This window comes from Malaclemys terrapin, chromosome 18 (assembly GCF_027887155.1).
Source record: "Malaclemys terrapin pileata isolate rMalTer1 chromosome 18, rMalTer1.hap1, whole genome shotgun sequence".
Lineage (NCBI taxonomy): Eukaryota > Metazoa > Chordata > Testudines > Emydidae > Malaclemys > Malaclemys terrapin.
The window spans coordinates 10,456,919-10,470,840 of NC_071522.1; the positions used below are offsets into that span (position 1 = coordinate 10,456,919).

General features: G+C 48.3%; 1 protein-coding gene across 1 annotated transcript in view; it reads right to left on the reverse strand.

Moving 5' to 3' along the window:
* CCDC92B (coiled-coil domain containing 92B) overlaps positions 1-13,922 on the reverse strand; it is a 53,271-nt gene that overhangs the window by 11,593 nt on the left and 27,756 nt on the right. Inside the window, exon 3 of the mRNA XM_054008316.1 lies at positions 5,191-5,238. Within this exon, the coding sequence (XP_053864291.1) occupies positions 5,191-5,238 (48 nt within the window). The remainder of the gene's footprint in view (positions 1-5,190; positions 5,239-13,922) is intronic.

Here is a 13,922-nt window from a genome sequence, read left to right on the forward strand (position 1 = left end):
GGTTGTTGCCCCATAAATATAGTGAACAGGATCTTGCTGCTCACAAGCAGTTGAAGTGCTGGCTGCGAGGAAGAGCTGTGTGGGTGGTACTCATGGAAATTAGGTACCCCATGCAGGCACACTCGGTGAGTCAGCCACTCGATTGCACCACCAGGCAGCAAAACAGATCTGACGATGTACATTTGCATCCAAGAATCCTGTGGAGGCAGCAGCCCCGTCTGACTGCTCCTGTCTGCCTCATGTCAGGTATTTGAGCATTAAGGAGTCATTCAGGTGTGATAGGGGAGCTCCGTCAGTATTCCTTTGCAGCGAGGACATGTGTAATCCGTTTAGCCTGGATTGCGCTGACAGTCAAATGCCAGCTACTGATGGGAGTGGCTGGCTCGGTTTAGCAGCTTTGTTCCTCCCACTGGGAGACTGAAACTTGGGAGAAGGGCTTAGGAGAGGAGAGGGGCTGGGTTTACGACTTCAAGGAGCAACAGTCCTGGTGACGATGAAAGGCCTTTAAATTCTGCAGTTAAGAGGCACAAGGAGCATTAGCATTCTGGAAACGCAAAGCAGGGGGTGGGACTTGCACCCAACCCGCTGAATCCCTATCCTCCACTCAGCAAACTTGGGGACGTTCAGATCTGCAGCTAAACTTTGCACCTGGGCCCCAGCTCTGAATAGTGGCCCTGCCTGATTTCCCTGGATACCGAGTCCCTCTACTGAGGATGATGGGAGCTGAGAGCCCTCAGCACCTTGCAAAAGCCTATCATATGTGCATATCAGCACTTCCTAATGTTTATGGCCATCTGTACTGTTTTCCAGAGGTGCTGAGCAAACCCAACACCTGATTGAAGTCAGTCCCCTTCAGGAATCAGGCCCCGAGCTCTCATGTGTGTCAGCCAGCATCCGCCTGCCTTCTGTTCAGTTTTGTGGGCTCTCATTCGCTGAGAATTGTAGGTAGCTTCAAAGCCCCATATTGCATCATATTTGCTTTTTCTCAAGCTGCAAGCACCCCAGGGGGATTGGAACTGCCCAGGCACTGTAGAGGGTTGGAACGAATAGCAACGAATGGGAGTGGGACAATGGAGTCCAGCAGAGTAGCTCATCATTAAGAGGCAGAGAAAGTGGCAGACCTCTTAAGTTTAGCAGTACTAGGTGCCACTGGTGACTATACCTGAATCTGCATCCACCCTGGGTCCCTGCCTTTCTGAGAACAGAGTAACAATACAGCCACAGGTCTCAAAGGGCTTCCCAAGCGTGGGCCAAGTTTCATTATCTCCATTTTATAGATGGAGGTCAAATGATTTGCCCCAGGTCACCCAGCGGGTCAAAACTGGGAGCAGAATCCTGCTCCCAGGACTCCCAGCCCTGGGCTCCATGCACAGGAAAAAGCATGGTTCTTACAGGGCCGTTACTGCTGTCATGGGCTGAAAGGGAACAAAGAGCTGGAGGCGTGTGGGGGTTTTGTGGGTGATGCAGTTTCGCTCAGGGCATGGCAAGAATGTTAAAGCCCTTGGACTCAGCCAGTCCCATCACCCAGATGGTCCCTCTGCATTCCATTCACCTTATAATTCCTGCTCCAGTCCACGCCCAGAGCTCTGCCCTACCCTGGCACCTCGCCTTTGGCCAGGAGGCAGGGCGAGTGCCGCTGCCGACTGCCAAAGCCGGTGGCACTCTGCCACACCAGGGCTGACTTGCTGCAGGTGATAAAGATCTGGGCACCCCACTTCCTCCCTATTCCGACTCCATGTTTCCCAATCCCCCCCATCTTTCCCTTCCTCTCCTCCCTACCCTCATCACACCTTCCTTCCCAACCCCCTCTCCCCTCCCTTCCCTCTCCATCTCTGGGACAGAGCCAGGCACTGAAAACAGCGCAGAGGACTGAGAGCTCCAGATTTCTTTCTGTCTCTTATTGCCCATGGCTTGGATGGGTCGAGCTCTGGCCCCGCCCTGCTGCCGAGCTTGTGGGGAGAGCCACGGCATGAATGGGGAGGCACAGTATATTAGGACTGGGTCCAAAGCCCACACCAAGGCATCGCTAAGAAACGTGTTTCAGTTTCACCCTCCAAGGGATAAAAGGAGGTATACTGCTCACATAGTGCCCCCTGCTGGTCAGATGGTGTCTGAGACCTAGGCAGCCTCCCTGGCCAATTGCACCTCTCACTGAGTGGATGTCAAGAGAACTGCTATTCAAGAGGAGGGGAAAGGAGTCAGAAAGGGGGAGGGATGGAGGACAAAAAGATAAGGACAAATATATATTGAAAGTCTTTCCTTATAGTGAGATTCAAGAGTCTGAAATCAGATCCTTGCCATTCTTTATACTGTAGAAAAATACAGCTACCGTAGGACTCTGTGTGTGTGTGTGTGTGTCTAATGGGCACGAGGTCTTTCCTTCTTTCTTTCTTATCTTGTTTTTATCGTATCTATCTGTCTGCCTATCTGGGCTGGCTGCCTGCCTGTGTTTCTTGTGTCATACATGCAGTCTGTCTGCCTGCCTATCACACTTCACCCTGGTATCTCCTCTCCAGCAGGTCACATTGTGCTGCCTGGTACTTTGTGCAGGATAGACAGAGAGAAACCCGAGGGAGATAACTGCCCTGCATGTGCAGGGGAGACCTTTGGAGAGGAGAGTGGAGTTTGGACTCTGTGACCCATACAGTCTTTGGCGTCTTCGCTGACCCTGCCAACCGGGGACCAATTAGGGATCAGTGGGGGTTTGTAGTGGATTTGACCAAGACCCAACAACCTCATTTCACACAGACCACTCAACAGACACCAGACTAACTTCCTGGTCCCTTCTGGCCTAGGGTGCATTCAGACTAGTAACCCACATTCTGCAATCTGCAATCCCTCACCGCATCAGCCTGGAAGGGATTCTGCTGCACAATACCAGCGGCGATGGGAGGGTACATAAGGAGGTGGAGACATTGGGTGCGTGTTTGTGGGAGAATAGCTGCATTTACTCCATCTGCACCAACATAAAAAGGCTACAACCAAAGAACAATATCAAGAGGAGGAGAGGAATGAAGAGATACTTGCAGATAATAAGCCAGCAGATTCAATCAAAATCCAAGCCTTCACTTAAGTGGCTGCTCCTTCATGCCACGCGCATTCCCAGATTTTCTCTGAGTCCTTTGGCCACCCTCCCACTGCCCAAAATCAGAAAGTAAATTTCTAGAGTGGATGAGCCAGTTTTAAACAACTTATTTATTCCCTTGGAAATCAGGCAGGAGAAATTATTCCAGCTTTAGACAGAGCTTGGTCCAATTCTCAGCACTTCTGCATTTCTGTAGATGTTCGTCATAGCTCCTTGTCAATATTAACTTGTAGAAGGCAAATATCATTACATGTATTTTACTCAGGGATAAACAGACATATGGAGGGATTAAAGGCCCAATCCTGGACCAGTGAAATCAATAGGCGTTTAGGCCTCGAATTTCAGGGGGAGATGGATCAGGCTCTAAGGCTAGAATTTTCAAAAAGCTCAGCACACTGGGAATACATTAGATGCTGCTAAGGTCTTTTGAAAATCTGGGCAAAAGTTGCACAGTGTAAACTGTGGATGCTAGACACATTTGAAAATCTGGCCCTCACTTAGGTGCCCAGATGGAAGATGAACTCTTACGAAAATCTGCCTTCAATTGTGGGTGCTGAACACTTGAAAATCTGGCCCTGAGCTCTTTTGAAAATTTGCCCCCACACGACTTGCCCCACCTAGTGTAGTAAGTCAGTAGTAGACCTAAAACTGGGAACCGAAACCAGAAGTCCTTCCTAGTACCCAGACCACTGTTCTGATCACTGGAAAGCACTTCCTATTTTAAGGAGGTTTATTAAGACTGAAATGACCTTTAGCAGTAATCACGTGACAGAATTATTTTATGTGTATAATCCCCGTTCTGATCCACAGAAGCTGTCACTCGCCGACCCTTCCCTAGCCTTCTTCACATCAGCGCCCTCGTCAGGAAGAGAGAGGTGTGTGGCTTCATTAGTCAGGTAATATAGACAGTCCTCCCAGTTATGTCAGAAATACATTTTTAATGGCAGATTTTTTAAAAACCTGCTTCTCCATCTTTGCTGCTATGGGTCACCAAAGCCCTTGATAATGTCCACCTTTGAACGGAGACCTGGAAGGGTTCTTGTCAGAGCCCGTGGGCAAGGGACAACGCCGTTCCAACTCCAACTGCACACATGATTTGCTGCATGTGCTGCAGTTTGGAAGAGTAATTGGGTGAACATGGAATCAATAGAACCACAACCCTCAATCGGACAGGATAGCTTCTGAATAGTTGCTCAGCTTCAGCCGAGGTGGGTAGTGACTGGAGGTGGCTGACATTTTTCACACAAAAGGATTTTTTTTTGTCGAAAAATGGCCTGTCTGGGAAAATGGTCTTGAAATTTTCTGGTTTTCCAGAAATTTTTCATTAGATTGTTTTTTGACCATTTTTATCAGAATTTTTTGTACTCAATGTGATTTTCAGGAAAGGATTTTGGTATTTGAGCACTAAGGAGTCATTCAGGTGTGATCTGGGAGCTCTGTCAGTATTCCCTTGCAAGGAGGACATGTGTAAAATAGTTTAAAATGTTTACTGAATATGTTGCCAAAATGGATCTGTTTTGAACAAAAATAGAAGCAACCTTGGCATTTTGAAATGGTTAGCAAAATTGTTTTTCTGCTTTTTGACCAGCTCTAATCAGGCCTGAAAGTTATTGATGTCTGATGAGTGGCTGGTGGCCTGCATGGGTTTGATAATCTTAGATCACTTCCATATGGACAAGGGTCTATGTTACAAAATCATCCTCCCAAACAGAAGCAGTTAGCTGTCTCAGCAGTGAAGCCAAATGAACATATGATTAGATAAACCATCTATACCTACAACATTTTGAGGATCTACATTTACAGCCCTGATCCAACAGCTCCAAAAATACAGGTCTCTACGCACTGAGTTGAAAGATTACACCCTTAGCTGGTAGCAGTAACAGTTCCTTTGTTCCCTCTGTAGACCAGCCGCTAGTGAAAAACACTTAACAGTCACAATGCTGGTGTATTACACTCCAACCCCTAAAATTAACCTCTCCAGGTTACGGTTGAATCCTGTTGTTGGGCAGTGTGTGGATGCTTGAAATGTTCCTTCTTACATCAGCCTTGTTGCTCTTGGCCCATCTGTCAAATCCCAAACCACTTGAAAAAGCTTTTGATCTTACCTTGCTGGTGAGTTTCCAGTTCCTTTGTCTCAAGGTCATGGGTCAGATCTAGAAGACAAATCAAACAGCCATCAAAAGAAAATGAATCATTCTGGCAAACTCTGCTCTTCGCATTTACTCATCATCATATTTAATGCTTTAAAAAGTGGGTTGCTGGATGGCTTGTAATTTATAATGGCTCTTGATGGTGTCTCTTAGCCTGAGCCCAAACCGTCATGATAAATGTTTCTGTCTCAGAGAATTCAGTGACATGCTGATGTGGAAATAGATATTTCTTACGAGATGGAGAGTATTAGTATATTATCAAGCAGCCATGTAGCTTTTACATTCTGAATGACAAGTCTCCCCCATGTGTAACCAACATAATAATTACAGATGCTGCCCCAACAGCTGCAGTGATGGAGCAACCTGTTATTGTTTAGTGTGGCAACGCCTCTTTTTAAAAACAGAGTCGCTGGAGCATTCAGTTGAACCATTGTAGGTGCTTATTTCAGCCAGGACAAAGAGCAGAGCAGTGAAGTGAAAACAGAGTGTAAACTGCCTACTGAAATAGCTCATAATTGACTCTGACTGAAGCTTTCTGTCTGTCTGCCTCTTGCTCTGCACGTTCTGAAAGCAGAGCACTCTTGTCTTCTGTACTAGGGACTGGAAGAAGGATGTTGTCAGCACTTTTCTGGCATTGTCCAGCTTTTAAAACCTGTCACCCAAGGTAGCTTGGATAGTATATGTGACATCTACTAGAGAGTTAAGCATCAAAGTTCTCAGCCACTGGGCTTCCATTCTGATGAGGAAATGCTTGTAAATGAATATTCGTCTGTAATGGTCACCATCATGGGCTGTCACCAGGGTGGGGTTGCACTTTAAACCCCCCGCACTAAACATATAACCCTCTACTAGTTGAGATTAAGGAAAGGCCCTGATCCTCAAAGGTATTTAGGCACCTAACTTCTTTAGCTGGTAGTTGTACTAGACTCATACCTGCTATGGATCACCTGTTGGACAGGTGTGTGAAACACAAAATGAGCAGTGGATTTCACTTGCCTGGCTGTGATGGCTGAGTTCTGAAGTGGCCTCTGAAATGCGCAGAGCTCTTCTGCTTGTGTAGTTGAATTAAACTGTCATCACAAAGCAGCTGCTAACCAGTTTGCTTCTGCACTCTTACCCTTTGCTCTAAAAACAACATGCACATCCTCGACCCATGCTCCTGGCTTATCTTTCATATCATAACGATATATAAATATAATGAACGTACGACATGCTTTATGTGTTTACATTACTGAAATCCCATGATTGAATATAGGAAAGATATTTTGCAATCAGAAAAGGCTGCCAGCAGCCTTTTGATATTCAGAGCTGAATTATGCCACTCAGGCCTGCATGCTACAGAGATGATGATAATAATCTAACAGTTATCTATGGAGCTGAGCCCTGATCCTGCTTGCATCCATGCTGAGGGGAGCAGGATCTGGCCCATTATGTGAGGCCGATATATAACAGTAAACTCAAGAGATGAATAAAAGCCTCTGAGAGTTTGTTTCACGGCATCTTTAAATGACTTGGCACCTGGGCCTTATATTGAATCCATTCCTTTCTGCTGATGAATAATGGGGCTGGTACCAATCGCACTGGCAATTTAAAAAGGGTAGTGTGTGAGCACAGGGGCGTGTGTCAATTTGAGTGCAATGAAGGAGGGTCAGTCTGTGGGGGGAGAATGGGGCAGCAGCTGGGTTCAAACCCTTTGGTTTACAATAGGTTACAGAGCTAGACGTGGAGTCTGATGTAGAGGAAGCTGAGACCCTATTCAGTTTCTCTTTTTAGCAGATCAAGGTCAAATGCTGGGCGCTTCAAAGCTGTTGGGAATTCCGGCATTGCCTCCTTTGGGACCTGACTTTGGCTCTTCATTTAGATGGGAAGTGATGATTCCTAGTTGCTTTCCCTCTCTGCACTGGGAAAAGGGAGACAGGCTAGAACAGGGGTGGGAAAACTTTTTGGCCCAAGGGCCACGTCGAGATATGGAAATTGTATGGTGGGCCATGAGTGCTCACTAAATTGGGGTCTGGGGTGTGGGATGGGATGGGGTGAGGCTGGGGGTGTGGGCTCTGGGGTAAGGCCAGAAATGAGGAGTTCAGGGTGCGAGAGGGGGCTCTGGGCTGGGGCAGGGGATTGGGGTGCAGGTGGAGGGGTGAGGGCTCTGGCTGGGAGTGCAGGCTCTGGAGTGGGGCTAGGGATGAGGGGTTTGGGGTGCAGGACGGTGCTCTGGGCTGGGACCAAGGGGTTCGGAGGACGATCAGGACTGGGGGAGGGGGTCAGGGTTGTAGGCTCCGGGCAGCGCTTACCTCCGTCCCCCGTCCGCAGGCGCTGCCCCTGCAGCTCCCATTGGCCCCATTTGCTAGCCAATGGGAGTTGCGGGGGTGACACTTGGGGCGGGGGCAGTGTGAGGGGCCCTCTGGCTGCCCCTACGTGTAGGATCCAGAGGGGGGACATGCCGTTGCTTCCGGATTAAAACGTCTGAAGGGCCGGATGCAGCGTAGACACAGCCGTGCAGGCCTCAGCAATGCTAGCAGGTATCCAGGGTTCCAGGCATGCTCGTGCAGCCTGCGCCGAAGCCCGTGCCGCTGCATCTACCCTGCTGTTTTTAGCAATGCTGGCGCTGATACGCCTGCCTGAGCTCCAGTCACACCTGGGAAGGCAGCATAGACGCAGCCTACGTGGGTCTGTCTACACTGCCCCTGGGAATGAGCAGCCCAGCCCGGGGGAAACAGCCTTTGCTTTAACACTGCAACTCGGACTGCAGCATGGGGCCCCAAGCCTTTCCCGCCTGCCCCCCGAGGCTTCCGAGCCCAAGCTGCGGCCTGAGCAGCAATGTCGATACAGTTATTTTTAGCACGCCAGCGTGAGCTCGCCTAACACAAGCCTGTCGGCTCAGGCTGAGATGTTCATTCCCAGTGAGAAGAGAATTAGGCCCAAAGAATCTTATCTCTGCCCTGGTTCACCAAGCCACCAGCCTCTCGTCATTGAAATCTCTCGTAAAGACTCATTTCTTCCCTGATGCTCGCAAAAGGGAGTTTTCAACAATATATTAAAACAAATTCTTAGTAACTTCTTCCTCAGGGCTTCCCAAAGTGTCCTGTCTTGCAGCAACTGGAAGCTCTTTGGGGCAGGCTCTATATTGATTTCGTGTTGGCACAGTGCAGATTGATAGCTCCTCAGTACTGAACAAATACAAATACTATTAGTATTGCAGGAGCACCGTGGAGCCCCAGTCCCGGAACCCCTTGTGCTCGGTGCTGCACAAACACAGAAAAATGCAGTCCCTGCCCCAAAGAGTTTACAATCGAAGTCATTAATACTGCAGCCTAAGAATTAAGCAACATTACAATCTACGTAATTAATAAATACTAAATCATTTTTCCAAGCTGTGCTATAGGGTAGCTAGTGGAGCTCTAGTGGGCCCCATAAAACAAACTGGACATTCTAATGCTGTGAACAGGCTGTATTTTGCTTAGCCCAAACAGGAGACTTTATATGAAAAATGAATCTCATTCTTGAGCATCCTTTTTTTTTTTTTAGTTTCTCTTTGGGACCAGTGGATAAAAGGAATTAAAGAGATATTCATCCTATTTAGCAGAAGGATGCTGTCTGTGTTTGGGAATCAGGAGAGCTGGTGTCAATACATAGCTCTGCCACAGACTTCCTGCATGACCTTGAGCCCGTTATTTAATCTTTCTGGCCCAGATCCTCAAAGGTATTTAGGGTCCTGACTTCCATTGAGGATCTGGGTCTGTGATGGGGGGACTAGACCCCACAGAGGACTAGAAGGGGTTAAGGTGGCCCACAGGCCAATTAACTCCACAGGCTTCACCTGGAGGAAAAGCCATGGAGCAGGGAACTAATTAGAAGCAGGTTCAGCTGTGCAGCAACAGGAGGGGTCTGTAAAGAACCAAGTAGCTGGCAACAGACGGGGGCTGCTGAGAAAGGCAGGCAGTAGTAGTTCCTGGGAAGAGAGAGAGGTTTTGGTGCTGGTACACCCAGAGAGAGAGAAGGGGAACTAGGTGTGGTAGGAAGCAGTCCCCGGAAGGAGCAGTGAGGGCTGAGAGAGAAAAGCACAGAACTGCTGAGCTGCAGGTCCCTGGACTGCAACCTGGAGTCAGGCCAGGCTGGGGTTCTCCTATGAGCCGTGGTGGGAGTGGTGCCATGAGGCAGTGAGAGGGACTTTGCCACCTTGGAAGGGGGAAATACGGAGTGACCTGGCTCCAGGGCTGAGTCATGAAGACCATGGTGCAGTTTCTGGAGCGAGAGACGGGCTGCAGACCAGAGGGAGAGACAGAGCAACAGCATGTGAACTGCTGTGGAAACGGGTGTTGACATCAAGAGCTAATCCCCAGAGCAAGCAGCAGGAGGAGGCACCAGACCAGTGGTGAGTGGTGCTCCTTGTGACCGCCTCATTTCCCAAACTCTAATATGGGGATAATCACAATTCCTTTTGCCTACCTTTAGGGTTTATCAACTGTGGAAAGTTCTGCTGCTTTAACTATGCCTTCATAATTAAAGCAGCAATTACCCCATACTGTAGATAGATTTAACACTAATCTAAAAGAGTTTATAGCTTGTTCTAGTTCAGGTAGTAAAATAAGATAAACCAGTATAAAGTACCCGCAACAGGGCAGCCTGCCCCTTTCAGAGCCAGTTAGCCCTGCCCTCCTACACCTACACCTGTAGTGAGGGGCAAGCAGGGCCAGATTTAGGGGCAGGTGACCCAGGTGACGGTGCGGGGCTTGGGGTGTGTGCTGGGCTTGAGGTGCTGTTTTTAGTGACCAAAAGGGAAAATAAATTGTCTGAGGTAACATGTTCCAGGTATTCTGTATGCGGAGTCATTTTTCACTGACCTCCTAGAACGTTCTGGACCTTTGTAGAATCTCCTAAGGTATTCCAAATTGCGGGAGGGTCCTTAAGATACTCCTTGCCTGGGGCACCATTTGGTCTGGGGCTGGCCCTGGGTGCAGGGGCTGGGATTTCTACAAAGAGGGGCCCAGCATTTGAGGGTTAACTGGGAGGCGAGTGGTCAGGCTGCTCCTAGGGGGATGGAGGAGCAGAAGGCTAGGTGAGGGCCAGGGGGCTGTCTGAGGACTGTGGCCACCAAGATGCCTGTGTAGAAGATTGGGGCCTGGACTGGAGGGTGGTGTGGCTCAGAGCCTGGATATCTGTGGTGGGTGTTGAGACCAGGCTGACAAGAAAAGATGCTGGGCTGAAGATCCTCTGTTTTATGGGTCTGTTAGACGAAGTCCAAAGGGCAGACTGCTTTAAAGTGGCTTGGCTGGAGGGCCCAGTCACCTCCATGGCCGGAGTAGCCAAAGAGAGTTGTGGGGAAGCTGAGCCGGAGTGCTGCAAGGATTGGTCTGGCTGTGAGGGCATGCTCAGAGATGGTAAGTGTTGTAACAGCACCTTTATACTGGTATCAATGTGTCTGCTACAGGTCACCCCCCTCCTCCCTAACTGACAGACTCCTACTGGTGTATAACTCTTCTAGTATGGTCTCTAGTCTGTCTCGCCTACCTAGACAGTCCTTGCCCAAAGAGCTTACAATCTATGTACAATGGGGCTCCAATCTCGCTAGGAGCTACTGTGCTACAATACAAATACTCATTGTTGTATTAACAATACTGTGAATAATGCAAACTTTGATGTGGGCAAATGTCAGCAATGTTGGAGATAATATCAGGTTTTTCTTTTTAATGATCACGCAAGCCTAAGTGTTTGTTAAAATGAAGTGCAGGCACAGATTAGAAAGTGTGAATGAACAAAAGAAGCCCAAACAATTTGGCTCGGAGACTTTTAGAGCCTGCCAAATAGTTAGATATCCTGGAACAATGAGAAAATGCTGATCATGACTCCTTTGGAGAGTGAGGGATAGTCTACGCGCTTTAATGTAGACTGTCCCTTTGGAGACTGAGGGACAGTCAGTGCTTTAACGTGGCTTGTGCGGTCACAGCAGAGCTACCTCCACAAGGGGCGTAGCTACCAGCCCTGGGAGCACTGTCTACACTGGTGCTTTACAGCGCTGAAACTTGCTGCGCTCAGGGGGGTGTATTTTCACACCCCTGAGCCAGAAAGTTGCAGCGCTGTAAATGGCCGGTGTAGACAAGCCCTAAGGGGACTGAGCGGCTGTGTCTCAGCTTGTCTACATGGTGCGTTAGCGTGCACTAGCTGGGGTCTAGATTCTCGTCTACGCTACCATGTCATGCACTAACGGCCCATGTGGAGCCTGCTGGTGTTCACTGCAAGTTCCGTAGTGCATGTTAATGTAGTCCTGTTTTGAAATGGGGTGCTCTCAATGTGTGCTAGGGAACTAGCAGTGCACATCAGCAGGCTCCACATGGGCCACCTAGTGTGCAACAGCAGGGGGTTAATTCTAGTGTGCACCAGCCTGTTGTGCACTATGCATCATGTAGAGGAGCCCTTAGTCTAATGGGAAAGACCAACTGTACTTTCTCTTTAACCATGAATACCAACAAGACTTGCTATTTTATGCAAAACTGCTGTGATCATGTCAGTCGCGCCCAGAAATATGTCATTATTGTTCCATGGGGAGTTTTATTCCTGGCTTGCTTTATCAGGCTGTTCCTTGTTCTCCCACACAGACCGCTCTATCACCAGCCGGATTAACTGTGTGTTAATATTTCATAGATGTGACCCCATAGGATTTTGCTTTAAGTTACACCAGTGCAACTCCAGAAATACACCACTTAAATCAACAGGATTACACCAATGCAAGTGAGAGCAGAATCTGGCTGTTGTGTCTCTGACTGTCAGCATTTCTAAACCTCCCACCAACATAGAGTATCTAAGCAGTGCAACGTGTTTAAGAATGACGAGTTCTGTCTCTAGCAGGACTAACATCTTTTGTCCTTTCTTTGTTTTAGCCATTGGCTTTTGTCTGCCAGCAGAGTGCTGTCTCTCCTTTACAAAACAGTCCTACAGCATTCCTGGGTGTCACAGATTAGACCACAGGTTTTTCCAAGTGGGAGCTTTTAATGTGGCCTCACAATGGGGCCCTGATTTTGGCTGGGCGCTCCAAATGCTACTGAAATAAAAATAATAGCCTCATAAAAGTAGAGGAGAGATTATCACCCCCCCCGCCGCCTCCAATCCCAAGTGCTACTGCTATAAAGAGGCTGCAAGTAGCCTGGGAGTTTTCCTTCAGTGCAGACAGTGTAGGGCTCCTGTCAGTGGCCTTAAGCTGCCCCCAAGCCCCAGTGGGAGTGGGTGTCTCAGTCGCGCATGCGGAGATGGAAATTCTGGGTTGTGACGCAGCTCATGGATGGCATCAGAAGGCTGCTGTAAATCAGAACAGCCAATCGCTGCTCTAACTTGTGCAGAGGGCTGCACTAGGCCCAGACTCCAGGCAGTGTGTATTTAAAAAAAAAAAAAAAAAAAAGTGGTATAAAGTGTCTCTTCCCTGCCCACCTGGACTGTGTTTTCTGTGCTGCATCTCCTGAAAGCATAGAACCAGATCCTGCGCGGCCTCTGGCTCTGCAGGCAGGATGTTCTTTTCTTAGGCCCTGCCCCTGGCTCCCAATCGTCTGACTCTAACAATGCCTCGAGCAATTGTATTCAGATAAAATGCCTGCTGTGCTGTAGTATCCTATACCTTTACTGATCTATTAAAAATAAACCTGGGCTGCTTGGGAAATCCCGACTGTCTTTCTCGTCTGAGATTTTTATTTTATTTTAAGGGAAGGGTCTCTCCGTTAGGTGTCTCTGTCCTGGACTTAATACTTTTGTTTGTTTTTTTTTGTTTTTAAAAGATCCTGCATGATGTTTGCCTACCAATAATTCACAGAATCCCCTGCAGTTCTCTTCCACCTGGGCACTAATCAACACACCAGTACTTTGCTACTAATTCTGCTGACAGTTTGCTTTTGGCATTTGCCCATGTGCGGTTCATGACGACGGGATGGCCTCTCTCGAGATGGTGATGCCACATGATGTGAATAACTCGCAACACGCACTAGATAGGAAACCTATCACCATTTTGGGGGAGGAGGGTCATTTGTTTGCTTACTTGATATTATGTGGATGCCGCAGGGTCATGACTGGTACAGGCAAGCCAAACTTTCAAAAGTGGCCACTAATTTTGGATGCTCAGTTCAAGAAAGAAATCCGAACGCAGGGGACTTTTCACAGAATTGCCTGCACGGTCAAGGCTTGTTACAGGGATGACTCCAAAGCAAATCTCCCATCCAAATGCCTCTAACCTGGTGGGGATTTGGAATTAGAACCTGGCTCCAGACCTGGATTTTCTCATCTATCTTAGATACGTACATGGCCTCCACAGTGCCTCACAACATCTCTATGAAGTAGGGCAGTGCTATTGTCCCTATTTCTCTGAAGGGGAACTGAGATAGAGACGCAGTGTCTTGCCAGAGATCACACAGGAAGTCTTTGTGGTAAGAACACAGAAATGAACCCGGGTGTCTCAAACCCCTATCCGGCTGTCCAGCCACAGGAACATCCTTCCTCTCTTCTGCCTGGTTTCTATTTCTGTAACAGATCTGCACGTGCCCAGACTGGGGAGAGAGAGTGTGTGTGTGTGTGTTGAAATCTGAACCAAATTTTGATGCTCAGGCTCATTTCTAGACTACTTTAACCTGCCACACCAAGTTCTGTTGTTAGGGACGGGGGGGAAGGGAACTTCTCTCTGAAAGCTTCTTTGAAGAAAGGAAGGCCCTCTA